The sequence below is a fragment of the Protomyctophum parallelum genome (genome assembly GCF_964188405.1).
Source record: "Protomyctophum parallelum genome assembly, chromosome: 11".
NCBI classification, from domain to species: Eukaryota; Metazoa; Chordata; class Actinopteri; order Myctophiformes; family Myctophidae; genus Protomyctophum; species Protomyctophum parallelum.
Genome location: NC_139707.1, coordinates 20,014,191 through 20,027,013, shown reverse-complemented (window position 1 = coordinate 20,027,013; position 12,823 = coordinate 20,014,191). Strand labels below are relative to the sequence as shown.

The following is a 12,823-nucleotide window of genomic DNA, read 5'->3' as shown; positions in this document are numbered from 1 at the left end:
TATCTAATGAAGAGCATAGTTTTAAGCAAGTACACATACTGTCTGGCTTAACACAGCACAAAATTACTAGGCCAAAACTGAATCCTTGCTTTTTTTTGGTGGTACCATTGTCAGCCTATGCCACATCCTTGTCAGCCTATGCCACATCCTTTCTTCTCCCTGATAGCACTATATAACTTTTACACCCGTTACTATTCAAGTGTTCACTGCCGTGCATGAGGTATTCTCAGTGGAGCGATTTGGTGTTTAAAAATACCTTGTTGGGGCTTCCGGTGGCAGCGCTGTCATTAACGCCCCCCAGGCGGTCAACCTGCGCAGTTAAAATGGGACAGAGAAAGGTGTTTTAGCATAGATGACCTATCTGTCTACACACTCTCCTTCACATTGTTTATATATTTATTTTAACTAGTGTGTTTTGACTCTGTAATATCGTTCAGAACTTAGTACTTAGTATTTGTTCCGATTTATACCCTGCAACAGCTTCTGTTGTATACTGTGTGCTGGCTTGAGTCAAAAATATTTTTCCATACAGTCCCCCCCCCCCCCCCCCCTCCAACTTCACAGTGGAATTAACTGGTGAGTGCCTTCGAAATGGAAGGTATTATTTAAGTGCAGTTCCTTTCATTTATAATTCCCTGAGGTCCTTTTAGAGTGGAGTGGAGACTCTAACCTTTTGCTGCTTTGTCAATAGAAAAGACGACATTTAAATGGAGATGGCATTCAGCAACGGTATATTAAAGAAGTGGGTCAGAATACTTTTTGAAATGCCCCCCCCCCCCCCCCCCCTAATGGAGAACCTGGCAAAGGCCATGTTGTCATTGTTTAAGCAAATTTATAGTGTTCAGTTAGTAATCAGTGAGGACTTTTGCTCTCTACTCTAATGATTTGAACTGTCAATATTTACTGTATTTATAATGGGCCTATTACTGCTTTTCATCATTTGCATGAACAACATACCATCAGAGGAATAAGAGTGCTGGTCTTCAAATGTCTGTTCCCATCATTTTTGATTACATGTTTGCATTACCGGTAATCACAACGGGAACTTGCATTAATCACAACAGGAACTTGCAACGGAATAACAACGGAAACTTGCATTATTCACAACGGGAACTTGGCATTGTTTAACAAATTAACTACTCCTGTTGGAACGTTCCGTCAGAAGGAATCCAACTAGCAACTGCTTCTGGTGTTATCTTCCGTCTGATAAGCTTTATTATTGATATCAAACCGGATCGCTGATTTATTTTATTTATTTTTGGCTTGGCCTTTCCTTCTTTAGCGATCCTAGACCGGATTGCGCAACCGCGCTGCCGTCCACCTCCCATTATACAGGCTGACTAAAAAGCTGAATAACTCTAAATCTACGGAGCTCTCCATGGTTTGGATAAAACGCGCAATATTTTGAGGTCTTTGCTGATTATCCGGTGGTCTAGATGGAAACATTGGCGCTTTCTAGAGCAAGGATGCCTTCATTTTAGCTCGCTAGCATTGACGCTATTTATTTAGCATTAAAGATGGACGCCCAGACAGGATGTCAGTCCAGCGTGTGCTACATTGAAAACGGCTCGGCAGGCTGCGGTTGGCTCTGCGTCCAGCAGGAGGCAGCATATGGGTTAAGATAATAGGTTCCATGATGAGGGGACGTTTTTGAATGGTGAGGTGTTGGTTTCATGCAATGAGCTGCTGAGACGACATTTCCTTGGAGTGAGAATGCTTGCCATTGCGATTCCAAAACTCGCTAATATGTACATTGTTTTGTTATTTTTGCAGATGCTTGGATGAAGATGCAGTTGAGGAGAAACCAGAGGTGCCCATGTTGTTTCGAGATGTTCCGTCCCTTCTCATCATCTTCGTCTTGACCATGCCAGAGCCGCTACGAAAAGGTGCCTTTCTAATGTCTCTTCCCACCTGATAGTGTTTCTCAGTGGCTGCTCTGCAGTGACAGTCCATTATCTGGCCTAATCGTGACTGAATGTCCGGAAGGAGACATTTTCAAGTCCCTTTTCTGTGCTCCTGACTGTTGCCTTTTATTCAGCCACATTGATCACGGTGACATGGCCTTGGTGATGGACTGCCCCTCCTCCACTACCCGTCATCTTCAGCTGGGCACTTGTCATTAAGGTTTCCTCCAACTCTGCCCTTTTGCTGCTAAAGAAAACAACCAACGCCCCTTTCAGCCCAACAGCAGCAATCAAGTTTAATGGGTGCAGTGTCTCAGCAAGCTGATCGTTTGGTTGATGACTGACGGCAGGGACACATTAGCCACAACATAATTTTTTTAGTTGGAGGATTCACTGAAACAGAGTTTTAGTACTTAGCTGTGCTCTTTTTCAACATGCACCATATACTTCCTATATATTCTCCCCAGAGGTTGTTGAGGAGTTACGGATCTGTATCTCTGTTTTTTTGTGGTGTAGATTGGGGTCCCAGAGATGGAAATTGTATCAAATGGGGGTCTGTGGCCTAAATAATTTCAAACTGGGAGTGTTTGAAAGTATAAAGGTTGAGAATCACTACTATAGAGGTGATGCCTCCCTTGCCCTTCAGGCTCTGTTGAGGAAAACGGTAGTCTGCCTCTTATTACCTTTGGGGTGGGCTTTGTATCTTTTTCAATTCCAAATTGATTGAGCCAAAGCAAGCATCATTACTGCACTCATTGTGAGAGAGAGAATTGATTTTCTTGCTTTTCTCTTTTTTGCACACCAGCATGAGAGATGCGTGTGAATGAACTCCATTACTGAAGCACAGGGCACAGCAATGGAGGTCAAAAAACCAATATGGTTTTTTTTGTCCTTTTCTTTATATATGGAGAAGGACAGGTGGTACTGGTGGGTGTACCTCTCCTCTAAACAGCCGTGTGTGTTATTACTGTGCTGACACTGATCACAATGACCGCCGCAGTGGAGCTGTCAGACACACGCCTCCTGTGTGGAAGGGCAAATAATTGCACTCTTTGTTGCTCCTTTCAAATCTAAACTAAGACCTTGTTCAGATTGCATTTTCCCACCTGAAGCATTCTGCTAATTACCCGCCTGCTGTTAGATGAAGCTTTCAAAGCAACAGACCAGAACATGCGTAGCTCTGTAGGAGGAATCCAATAGATTATCCTCATTTCAGTGAATGGCTTTTAGCCTCTTTGAATGGAATCTTATTGCACTGACTCAAGTGGGTCACTACATTTCTAGTATTATTATGTTTGCCCAAAATATAGATATGTTCCCCAAGTGTTCCACTTCTCCTTTACGTTTCCACCTGCTGTGTGTCTTATAACCGTTATCCTTCCCTCTGTTTGCATAGAACATTTCAACTGTGTGGTGCGGATGCTGTATAACCTGCAGTACGCTCAAGGCCTGGCAGCTCTCTCAGCCAAGTTCAGCCCAGAAGAGAGGCAGGCATGGAGCACATCTGGAACCCTCAAGAAGGTAAAAGTGGCGATCTCATCAATGCGACAGCATTGACTCAAATAATGGTGTTTTGTCCAGCTCGTGAATTCCACATTATGGCACTGTGTAAGCCAAGGACTACCTCCACCATGTATTCCATTCTTAATCATGTCATGTGGGACATACTGTTCTTGAAGGGTCTTTACTTACACAAATACAGCTATTACCTGTTTCCCCAGAGCTATTGTTCCCTATACTGAATTCACAACCATGGTAAATCACAGTGTATAACTTAGTATTGAGATGAATGAAGTTCCTGCTTCCTCCTAGGTTCATTTGTGGTTTCCACAGGATGCAATATCGATCTTCATTATCTGGAGAAGTGTGATTGTTGAGTGTAGCATTAATTGGCCATCCGTCTTCAGTCTATTAAATCTGTATTAGTGAGAGGCTGGCTTGAATGTCAATAGACAAATAGCTGAAACCTTCCCCCTAGGGTTTTTTCCATCTGCAATAGAGGCATGGGTGAATATGTCTACTACAATGTCATGAACAATGGTGCACTCACTCACAAGCTGCCACTTTAGACGCATCTGAAATCCTCAGAGGTAACCGCATGCATATATGGATGGATGCCATTGTATTTAAATTGAAGTTGATAAAAAAAGATGCAAAGTCTGAGCAAAGATCAGAGCCCAGAGGAAAGAAATCCATAGACATTAAATTCCCCCTCTATAAATCTATGACGGAGGACGGCAGGCAAGATAAGGCAGCCGCTGTTTTATATTCTACCACCTTCAATTTGATAAATGCTGCCAGCTTTTCCTCCATATCAAATATTAGTCAAACCAGTTGAGTTTTTATCAGAACACACGTTCAGTACTGTCGCTGCTGCTTATCATCAGGTCAGATATTTTATAGCAAGAAAATAACTATTGCATCCTCACAGCTTATTCTGCATAAGTTATTATATTCCTCTGTGCAGCACATTTCAAGGATTAGGAGAACACAGAGGCAGGCCACTTACATTTGATTGTAGAGGTGACTTTACTATATCAGGATCTTTTTGTGTTTTCTGTTACCCACCAACACAGTTTTGTATTCTGTAATTTACTCTACTATTCGTAACTTTTACATTTTCCAAACTTTCTGATGTTCTGTCCCAGAATGCTGCCAACGCTGAGAAGTCTTTCGAAGTCCTGCTTGGCCATGTTATCACCGAGCTCTCCAAGGACAGGAGTGTCTACAAGGTGAACGCTGAAGAATCATCCATGGTGAGACACAAAAATGACAACCGTTTCACATCAACATCGCCTGTCATTTGCTCCCAGCTCTTTCACTTGCCGCATCCTTCTTTTTTATTATTTTTTTCCCTTATTTTCTCTTGTGTGATGAATTGCACATTAACCCTGAGAAACAATGGTGCGATATATCTGAAGGAGAGATATACATCACCCCATTATCAGCCAGCTGTTGAGTGGTTAAACCGCTGTGCTCCTTTCCCCAGCTGAGCTCCAGTGTGTGGTCTCCACAGTCCATAGAGTTCAGCCTCCAGCAGTTCTGCCTGCCATTCCTCCGCATCGCCTCCCTCCTGCAGCACCACCTCTATGGAGACAACCTGGCTGGCTGTCTGGTACGTCTACTCTGCATGTGTTGTCATAACCTCTTAACCAGCCCTATTTTTGTCAACATTTTTGTTTATTTTTAAATCTGTGTTGTTCATGCCCTCGTTGTTTTGCCTGATTCACTGCCTTTTTGTTATTATTTTAATGTTTTTGCTATTTTAATGTTATTTTGTTTTTTCTTTGCTCTGTAAAGCACTTTGAGTTTAATTTCATGTCATGAAAAGTTCTATATAAATAATTGTTATTACTAGTGCGGTGCCTTTTGGGTACTGGCCTACTTGGAACGATGCAAGTTTGAACTGCATGCCCCACTCAGTTATGTATTTTGAACTTTCATGAATAACCGTATGAAATATCCACTGTAAAATTGCCTTGTGGTTGGACGGGCATTACAATCGTACCCATATGGTAGTGAGACATTTTGAAAGTAAAAATTTGATTGTTGAACCTCAATCAAAGAAGTGAAATAAGACCACGGTCAGAGGGAACTCACACGTGCATTTGTTGGGTGCATGTTTGTAATCTCAGGAGGAAGAGGAGTTCTCATCCCTGGCTGTGTGTCTGGGGCTCCTGGCCCTGGCTCCCCAGCCACCCAACCCCATGCACAGTGCCTCATGTCTGGAGTGGCCAGTCAATGCCTTTGACTTGCTCGCTCATTGGTGTGCCGAGGTCACAGAGCTCAAGGAGTCACAGGTTGAGCAATCACTGGTAAGTAGATGACTGTAAAAACAGGGTGAAAGTAGACCAGGGGCCTGTTTCACGAAACTTGGATTAACTAATCCAGGATTTAGGCCAAAACCAGGCTTTTTCAATCCTGGTTTATTCTGTTCCACTAAAGCCAAGCGAGGCTCAGAATTGGTGGATTTGGCGAGCCGGGATCAGCAAGCCTGGCTGAATAGATAGCCTGGCTTTTTGTCTCTAGACCCAATCTGTGGTACACAGATTTACTGATCTTTCTTCTTCATGGGGTATTATGGCAGTTTGCATCCTTAATAGTTGCATTACTGCCCCCTTCTGTATATCTCAGTATCTTTACCAATCTATTCAAGACTTAAGACTTAAGCTTCTAAAATAAATACTGCTCAATAGTGGATAGACTGAATGATTAACTACCCCAAAAATATAGTTTACATTTTACCACTACTATTAACTTAAAACAGAATTCTTAATATTGTAAGCATAATGATATTGTCGCATTGTGATATTTGGCCATAACTCCCTCCTCTGAGGGAGCTACCTTTGGGGAAGGGGGTTGTTGTCCAGACAGGGGCCAGACTGGTGAGGGTCATGGGTTCATGTAGCATGCCAAAGTTTGTGCTATTGCCATTGAGAATGCATTGGGCGTTTAAGTTAAATAACTCAGAAACTACAAAACATTTCAAAGTAAAAAGTTCCAGCATGTGTCTCCACAGTAAGCTGAATAATAAAAAGTGTGAATGGAGTTTCTAGGTGAAAGTGCTTTTTTGTGCCAATGTCTGCCATTGAGCCCCATTGTAAGATTCTCAAATTTGAAAGCACTATATTTCTAAAACTATGAAACATTTCAAAGATTCCTTTTCAGGCACACATGTCCACCGTAGGATGAACCTAAATAGGTTTGAATGGGGTTTCTAGGTGTAAGTATGTAGGACTAGTAGTGGGTGAAACGTTACAATGGTAATATGTTGTAAAACAATGAGTAATGGTAATATTTAGTGGTTTTCACTTTTACAAAGAAATAATAATATAATATAATAATTCTTCTTAACCGTGCACTTGCACGACAGCAAACCTATTCATGGGGAACATTCACCAAAAGCAGCTGATCTACAAGCTCACAAACTCATGATGTTGTGCAGCCTATATATTTTGGTTATTTGATTTTATATAGTGCTTAAATTAGTCCTTTAATGCAGACCGATACAAATAAGGCAACATAAACCCATAATAATTTAATAAGTCTAGAAAACCTCATTGGTTTGTGATCAGTTTGACTGCTTAATGAACAGTAAATACATCAGGATTAGGTTAAACCTGGCTGTTAGCCTGGTCCGGAGCAGGCTAAGTCCAAAGCATTAGTTTCCATGGTAACTAATGTAGCATCACTTTCATGAAACCGAATCAAGCCTCAACATATCCAGGTTAACTGGTTAAATTAATCTGGCAAGATTAACCAGCTTTCATGAAACCGATTAATCGCTGATCCAGGATATATCGAGCCAGGATATGTGTTAAATCCCGGCTTAATCTCTAATCCAAGTTTCGTGAAACAGGCCCCAGGATAGAGGCCATGGAAGTGTACTGGGCCTGGGAATGTTATGGAACTTGTTGATCAATCACAGCAATTGGTCAAATCAGATTTGAGGCATTTTGTTAAAAACGCACCACTTCTGCAACTTTTGAAGCCAATCTGATGGCTCCGTCTTTATCACGTGACTATAGAGAATAGAGATGTGTACCGATTTGTGGCGTTTGGCCAACATCTGTAGGAGTAATATAAAAAAATGTGTTTTGCAAAAATCGTCCTCCTGGTGGCACTATATAACAGGGTAATGTGAATGATTTGGGGCTGATGTTCTGCTTTGGCGTCCAGGGAGTGTACGTGCACAGCAATCATTCCAACTGTGCCGGAGATTAGCTGCTCACAGAAAGTTGGACAGACGCACACACAGACGGATGGACCGGGGAGAAAACATAGTTTCGGCCATGTCTTCGGCCTGGTGGAGACAATGACGTGAAATTAGTCCTTTTTATAAAATGTTGTTTTGTGTTTCAGTCGCCTCAGTTTCCCCAAAGGGCATGTTGATAGCCTCATGGCAGTTTAGAACAGGTGGTGTGTCCATCATTTTGACAACTTGGAGTGTCTTGCATGACAAAGTTTTTGTGAGTGACCACATGCTTCTAAACAGGGGACATTATTTAGTATCGAATCTTAGTACTAGAGGACAGGATAAAGAGCATTTAGAAGTCATAGAAGTTTTATGATTTATTATAGTGAAACTATCTCCCCCCCCCCCCCCCCCCCCCCCCCCATGCAACATAAAGGTATTTTCAAATGGATGTGTGTTTTCCTTTGCTTCCCCAGACGTTTTTGGTTCCAGGTCCTCAGTGGTCACCCCCCCGTCTCCTCCAGCTACCTGACAATTACAATATCATCTTCCAGTACTATCACAGGAAGTCCTGCACTGCCTGCAAAAAGGTGCCAAAGGACCCTGCTCTCTGTCTCGTTTGTGGCGCCTTTGTTTGCCTCAAAGGACTGTGCTGCAAGCAGCAGGGCATCTGTGAATGTGTTTTGGTGAGTTTCCCATCTTAACTCATTCACTGACATTTTTGTTGTTTGTTTTAACTCGGTAGTCACATAATACAATTCTAAGCTACCCTTAGTTGTGGAAACGATGTCTCTCTCATATTTCACCCCCTCCAGCACTCCCAACACTGTGGCGCAGCCACAGGCATCTTCCTACTGATAAATGCCTCGGTCATAATCATCATCCGTGGCCATCGCTTCTGCCTGTGGGGTTCTGTTTACCTAGATGCCCATGGCGAGGAGGATCGTGATCTACGGTACATTAATTATATTTCTTAAGCACAATGCGTGTTGTATGTTATCAACAAAACCGTTACTCACTAGCTTTGTACAATTGATGGTTTTGAAACTCTTTGTTTAACCCCTTAAACCCTGTTGTATGTAAAATAGCTGATCTACAAGCTTACAGTTTGTTGCATTGCGAAATGTTTTGAGCTTGTAGATTGGATATTTCTGCAGAATGTTTGCCTATTTTCACCTATGTTTGCCTATTGTGATATGCCCAAATAGGGACACTAGTGTTCATGTGATTTAAAAGAAAAGACAGAGCTCTTTAACATATTTCCTTCTTTCCTTCTTTTCTAGCCGTGGCAAGCCTCTGTTCTTATGTGAAGAGAGGTATCGGGTGTTGGAGCAACAGTGGGTTTCTCACACCTTTGATCACATCAATAAGCGCTGGGGACCTCATTATAATGGACTCTAAACTCTCCCAAAGCCCACAAAAAGAATCCACAAACCCAAGTGGGGAAATAAAAAATTCTGGCTTATGTGTTCACCTATATGAAACATTTGGGAATCTAAAAATGTGATATACACAAACATGCAGTGAGGGTGTTGCTGCCACAGCCTTGGTTTATGTCAAGTTTGGTGTACAATCATGCCTAAAGACTAACACGCGTGTGTGTGTGTGTGCGTGCGTGTGTGTGTTTATTTAAGTGATTTAACTGTGTGGTTTTCAACAGGGAGAAATGGAATCTGAAAAGTTGGAAGTGAAAGCACAACTTTGCCCAGAAAGAGAAGAGGTTTGCAAAAGGCTATTTAAGCCTGTAACACTTGTTTGGCTCTCATAGTTGAGTAAAAATCCACCCTCAGTTTGACTTTTTATTTTCTCCAACATTTATAATGCATATCCCTCATTTATTGGAAATTGCTATGCTGTGCTGGCGTGAGTTTCAAACTCCCGAAGTGAGTGTAGCAGAGTTATTGCAATGTGCACTCTTGTTTGTAGATGTAATGTTAGGCAGGACAAGTCCACTCATCAACACTAGAGTTTTATTGCAGACTAGCAAAGCTCTTTTTATGGGTCTAGTTGCAATCCATCCTCAGGAATTATTTTTCTCTTTTTGCTGTTTAAAATACAAAGTTTTAGATATTTAAATAAATGCTGCTGCTCATTGTTAAACTAAGTGATTTTACCTTTTGTGAAGACATTTTTTTTTTCTATGACATTTTGCTTTGAGTTTATAGTTGATGGCTGGGAATGTTGACTCAAGCTCACTTTAATGTCCTGGCATGCAGTCATCTCTTTATTACTCATTATGATCCAGTCCTGCCCTCCATCGAGCCACTTTCAGGTCCGGTTGAATATTTACTTAAAAATCTAAAATGCATTTGTTGTCATGGCTCCCTATATGCCCCTTATCCTCATATAGGCTACATATTCAATTAGTATTTTTTCTGTTTTATGGGGAAACGGATATCAAAATATTCTCAGATGTAAAAAGAAAGATATGCTGAGTAAATTGCTCATACTCCCAAATACATTAAATTGTTCAAAATCACAATCCTGCCACATCGCAACATTGGACAAAATTACCAGGCATCAGTATCCATTACATAAGTGGTGCATGGCATGCTTATGCCATTGTTCAAGTGTCTTATGTCCTTAATCTTTTGATTTATAATCTTATCCCTAGCAAAAAGGACACTTACCCAGCTATGCCTGCAAGAGTAATGCTGGTGATATCTCTGGTTTTGAATTGCTAGTCACCAACATGCTTCAATGAGGAATCTTTGAGGTCGAGAAAGGTTTAAACACTTGAATTAGTTCCTCTTGAATTCATGCATGCTGTTTCCATTTTCTCATGAGTTTACCTTCACTCTTATTTTGTAGTACTTACTTTGTACATGACCGCAACTGAACAGCCAACGAGTAAAGGGTGTAAATTGTAACTGACAGCTCTAGTGTTCTCCTGTATGAATGAAAAGAGAGAATACAGTACATTACTGTAGGTGCTGACTCAAACTTTCTGAGTTTGATCAGAAAGTATGACTTGGACATATAATGCAAAATGTAACATATGTGAATAAAATATAAACACACAGATATAATGTTCATTTTCATTTTTCCTGCTGGAGGCTCTTTTTACATCTTAATAATATGCCTTCTCTACTCTAGCCTCATACATGTATTTACGCATTGCCATTTAAGGGTGATTTCCTTTCCCCTTGCTGTCATAATCTCCAAGGAGGCCGACTGTCAGCATTACAGGGTTGTTTATTTCAGTTGAGTGAGCATGAATAAATGACAGTTGAGTATTTCAGTTCTTTCAAGTTCAGGCTGTACTTTCATGAATCCTCCTTTCAATGACAAAGCCCATACTGGGATTATTTTTCTCACACTGTGGCCACAAGGGGACTCATATGGCCATATGGGAAATACTATGATTGCTAGAGGGGGAGAGAGAGAGAATGTGACATTAAATATTACTGGTTTATATTAATTAAAATGGAGTCCACAAACTTAGAATTAAACATTAATTTAAAACTAAACGGTTTGTAACATTTACAAAATATAGCCTATACTGTACATTAGCCTAGCCTATGTAAAGTTAAAATGTAGATGTTTATTCAAAAATAATGGAAATGTAATTTTATTAGTTGAGCAGTACCACATAGGCTACTTTTCCCTGAGTGTGTGGTGGAGCCTACTATGTCGATTGACGCTTCAAATGCCAGGCTAGGCTCATAGGTTTTTTTTTCCTTTTTTTTAATTTGCATTTATGCGAGAAAATCCATATATGATCATTGACTGTCTTGATCCAAGGCTGTAGTTGAGACGTGAATTAGCGACTAGATTCGTTTTTTATCAGTTTAGTTATCTAAAAGGAAAGTGTGTTGTCTTTGCCTGTAGAATAATTTCTGGAAGACAGAAGAGAACGTGCAACATTGTGTGTGTGTGTGTGTGTGTGGGGGGGCTAAGTGGGTTAAAGTTTAATAAACAATGGAGGCCTTCGAGGTAATGAGCAGTGGGCGCCACAAAGCCTTTCATGCCTAATTAGTGGAAATTGTGAGGCATGTAGGCACATAGCTCCAGTCCAAACTGAATGTTAAGGCGTAAAGTCGGACAGAAAAAGTCCAATGTTTTGAAATGTTGGTGTTATGGCAACACTTGAACGAGCATCGCTGAACACATGTTCAACTTCGAATTTGAGCAGTTTATTCCGGGCACAGGTAAGCAGGTGGATACTTGATGCTTAACGCAATAAACTATACTGGGGGCAATTAAGGCCACATAAAGCGATATTAATGTTGTCTTTATGACCACTGCAGTGAAGTCAATCTCTTTGCTCATGAGGGTATTGCTTCCTCTTTGTAGAAGGACGCGCAGGTATACCTATATCACATTACTGTTAATTATTAAATTCCTTCACTCGGGAAAGACAAATCAGTTCGGAATGGATATGTGGCTATGGACGGTAAGGAAGCTGTAATGTTTTAACAGTAGCACCAGACCTAACATACATGCCGATGGGGCAGGCTATCTCTACGTACAATAGGTTATAGGTTGCTGGTTACGATGAACGAAGGACAACTACGGCTCAAGATGTTTGCTTGCATTCATGTATAGGCTGGATGACTTAATTGTTCTTTAATGCTAGTTTTATTTCATTTTTCTTCTATTCTCAGGTAAAAATGGAAACACGGATGCAGCAGAGACTGGCTACAATGGGTAGGAGACTTTACTCATCTAAACTTGCCATAGGCCGCTACCTCATCTAAACTTGGCATAGGCCTACGGTACCGCAATGGCTAGATAGTAGAGATTATTGTTTGGGCAACCTGATAATGGCTCGGTCGGTCTGTGTGTGAATAGAGACTGTCCCTCAATTTGAACCACCTAGGCAAATTGGCAAATTGAACTATAGCCTATTACCTCGTCTGAACTATACAACATCATGTTATAGTTCAGACTCGATGTCATAGGCATAGTTTGCTGTCAGTGTAGAAGTATAGGGCTTGGGACTGTGGGACATTTTATATTATCTCAGTTCTTCTGAGGGTAACGGCCGGGTACGGTCGCCCCTTTTCCATCTCGCCCCACTACTCTACTTAGCTGTAAATAACAATATTGTTGGTGATTATATAAAAGTTATTATAATATTAATTTATCATTGTTAAGTTCACTCTGTATACCCATGGGCATAATAGCATGATGATGCCATTACAAAACATGGGCTACATGGAAGAAATGTGTTTAAGGCTGCTAGAAGGCCTAAATTAACTTAAAGCAGTCACCTTCTCTG

General features: G+C 41.0%; 2 protein-coding genes across 4 annotated transcripts in view; both read left to right on the top strand.

Moving 5' to 3' along the window:
• The window catches only part of ubr3 (ubiquitin protein ligase E3 component n-recognin 3), a 52,582-nt gene extending 41,960 nt beyond the window's left edge, over nucleotides 1-10,622 (top strand). For 2 of the 3 annotated variants that reach the window (XM_083775911.1, XM_083775909.1), the window contains 8 exons: nucleotides 1,774-1,886; nucleotides 3,301-3,425; nucleotides 4,553-4,660; nucleotides 4,894-5,019; nucleotides 5,540-5,719; nucleotides 8,076-8,285; nucleotides 8,415-8,554; nucleotides 8,883-10,622. In XM_083775911.1, the coding sequence (XP_083632037.1) occupies nucleotides 1,774-1,886; nucleotides 3,301-3,425; nucleotides 4,553-4,660; nucleotides 4,894-5,019; nucleotides 5,540-5,719; nucleotides 8,076-8,285; nucleotides 8,415-8,554; nucleotides 8,883-9,000 (1,120 nt within the window). In that variant the 3' untranslated portion in view covers nucleotides 9,001-10,622. The remainder of the gene's footprint in view (nucleotides 1-1,773; nucleotides 1,887-3,300; nucleotides 3,426-4,552; nucleotides 4,661-4,893; nucleotides 5,020-5,539; nucleotides 5,720-8,075; nucleotides 8,286-8,414; nucleotides 8,555-8,882) is intronic. The other variant, XM_083775910.1, reaches the window with a different exon arrangement.
• A 1,042-nt stretch (nucleotides 10,623-11,664) lies between these two features.
• The window catches only part of myo3b (myosin IIIB), an 87,457-nt gene continuing 86,298 nt past the window's right edge, over nucleotides 11,665-12,823 (top strand). Inside the window, exons 1-2 of the mRNA XM_083775936.1 lie at nucleotides 11,665-11,750; nucleotides 12,207-12,249. Coding sequence (XP_083632062.1) covers nucleotides 11,711-11,750; nucleotides 12,207-12,249 — 83 coding nt within the window. The 5' untranslated portion in view covers nucleotides 11,665-11,710. The remainder of the gene's footprint in view (nucleotides 11,751-12,206; nucleotides 12,250-12,823) is intronic.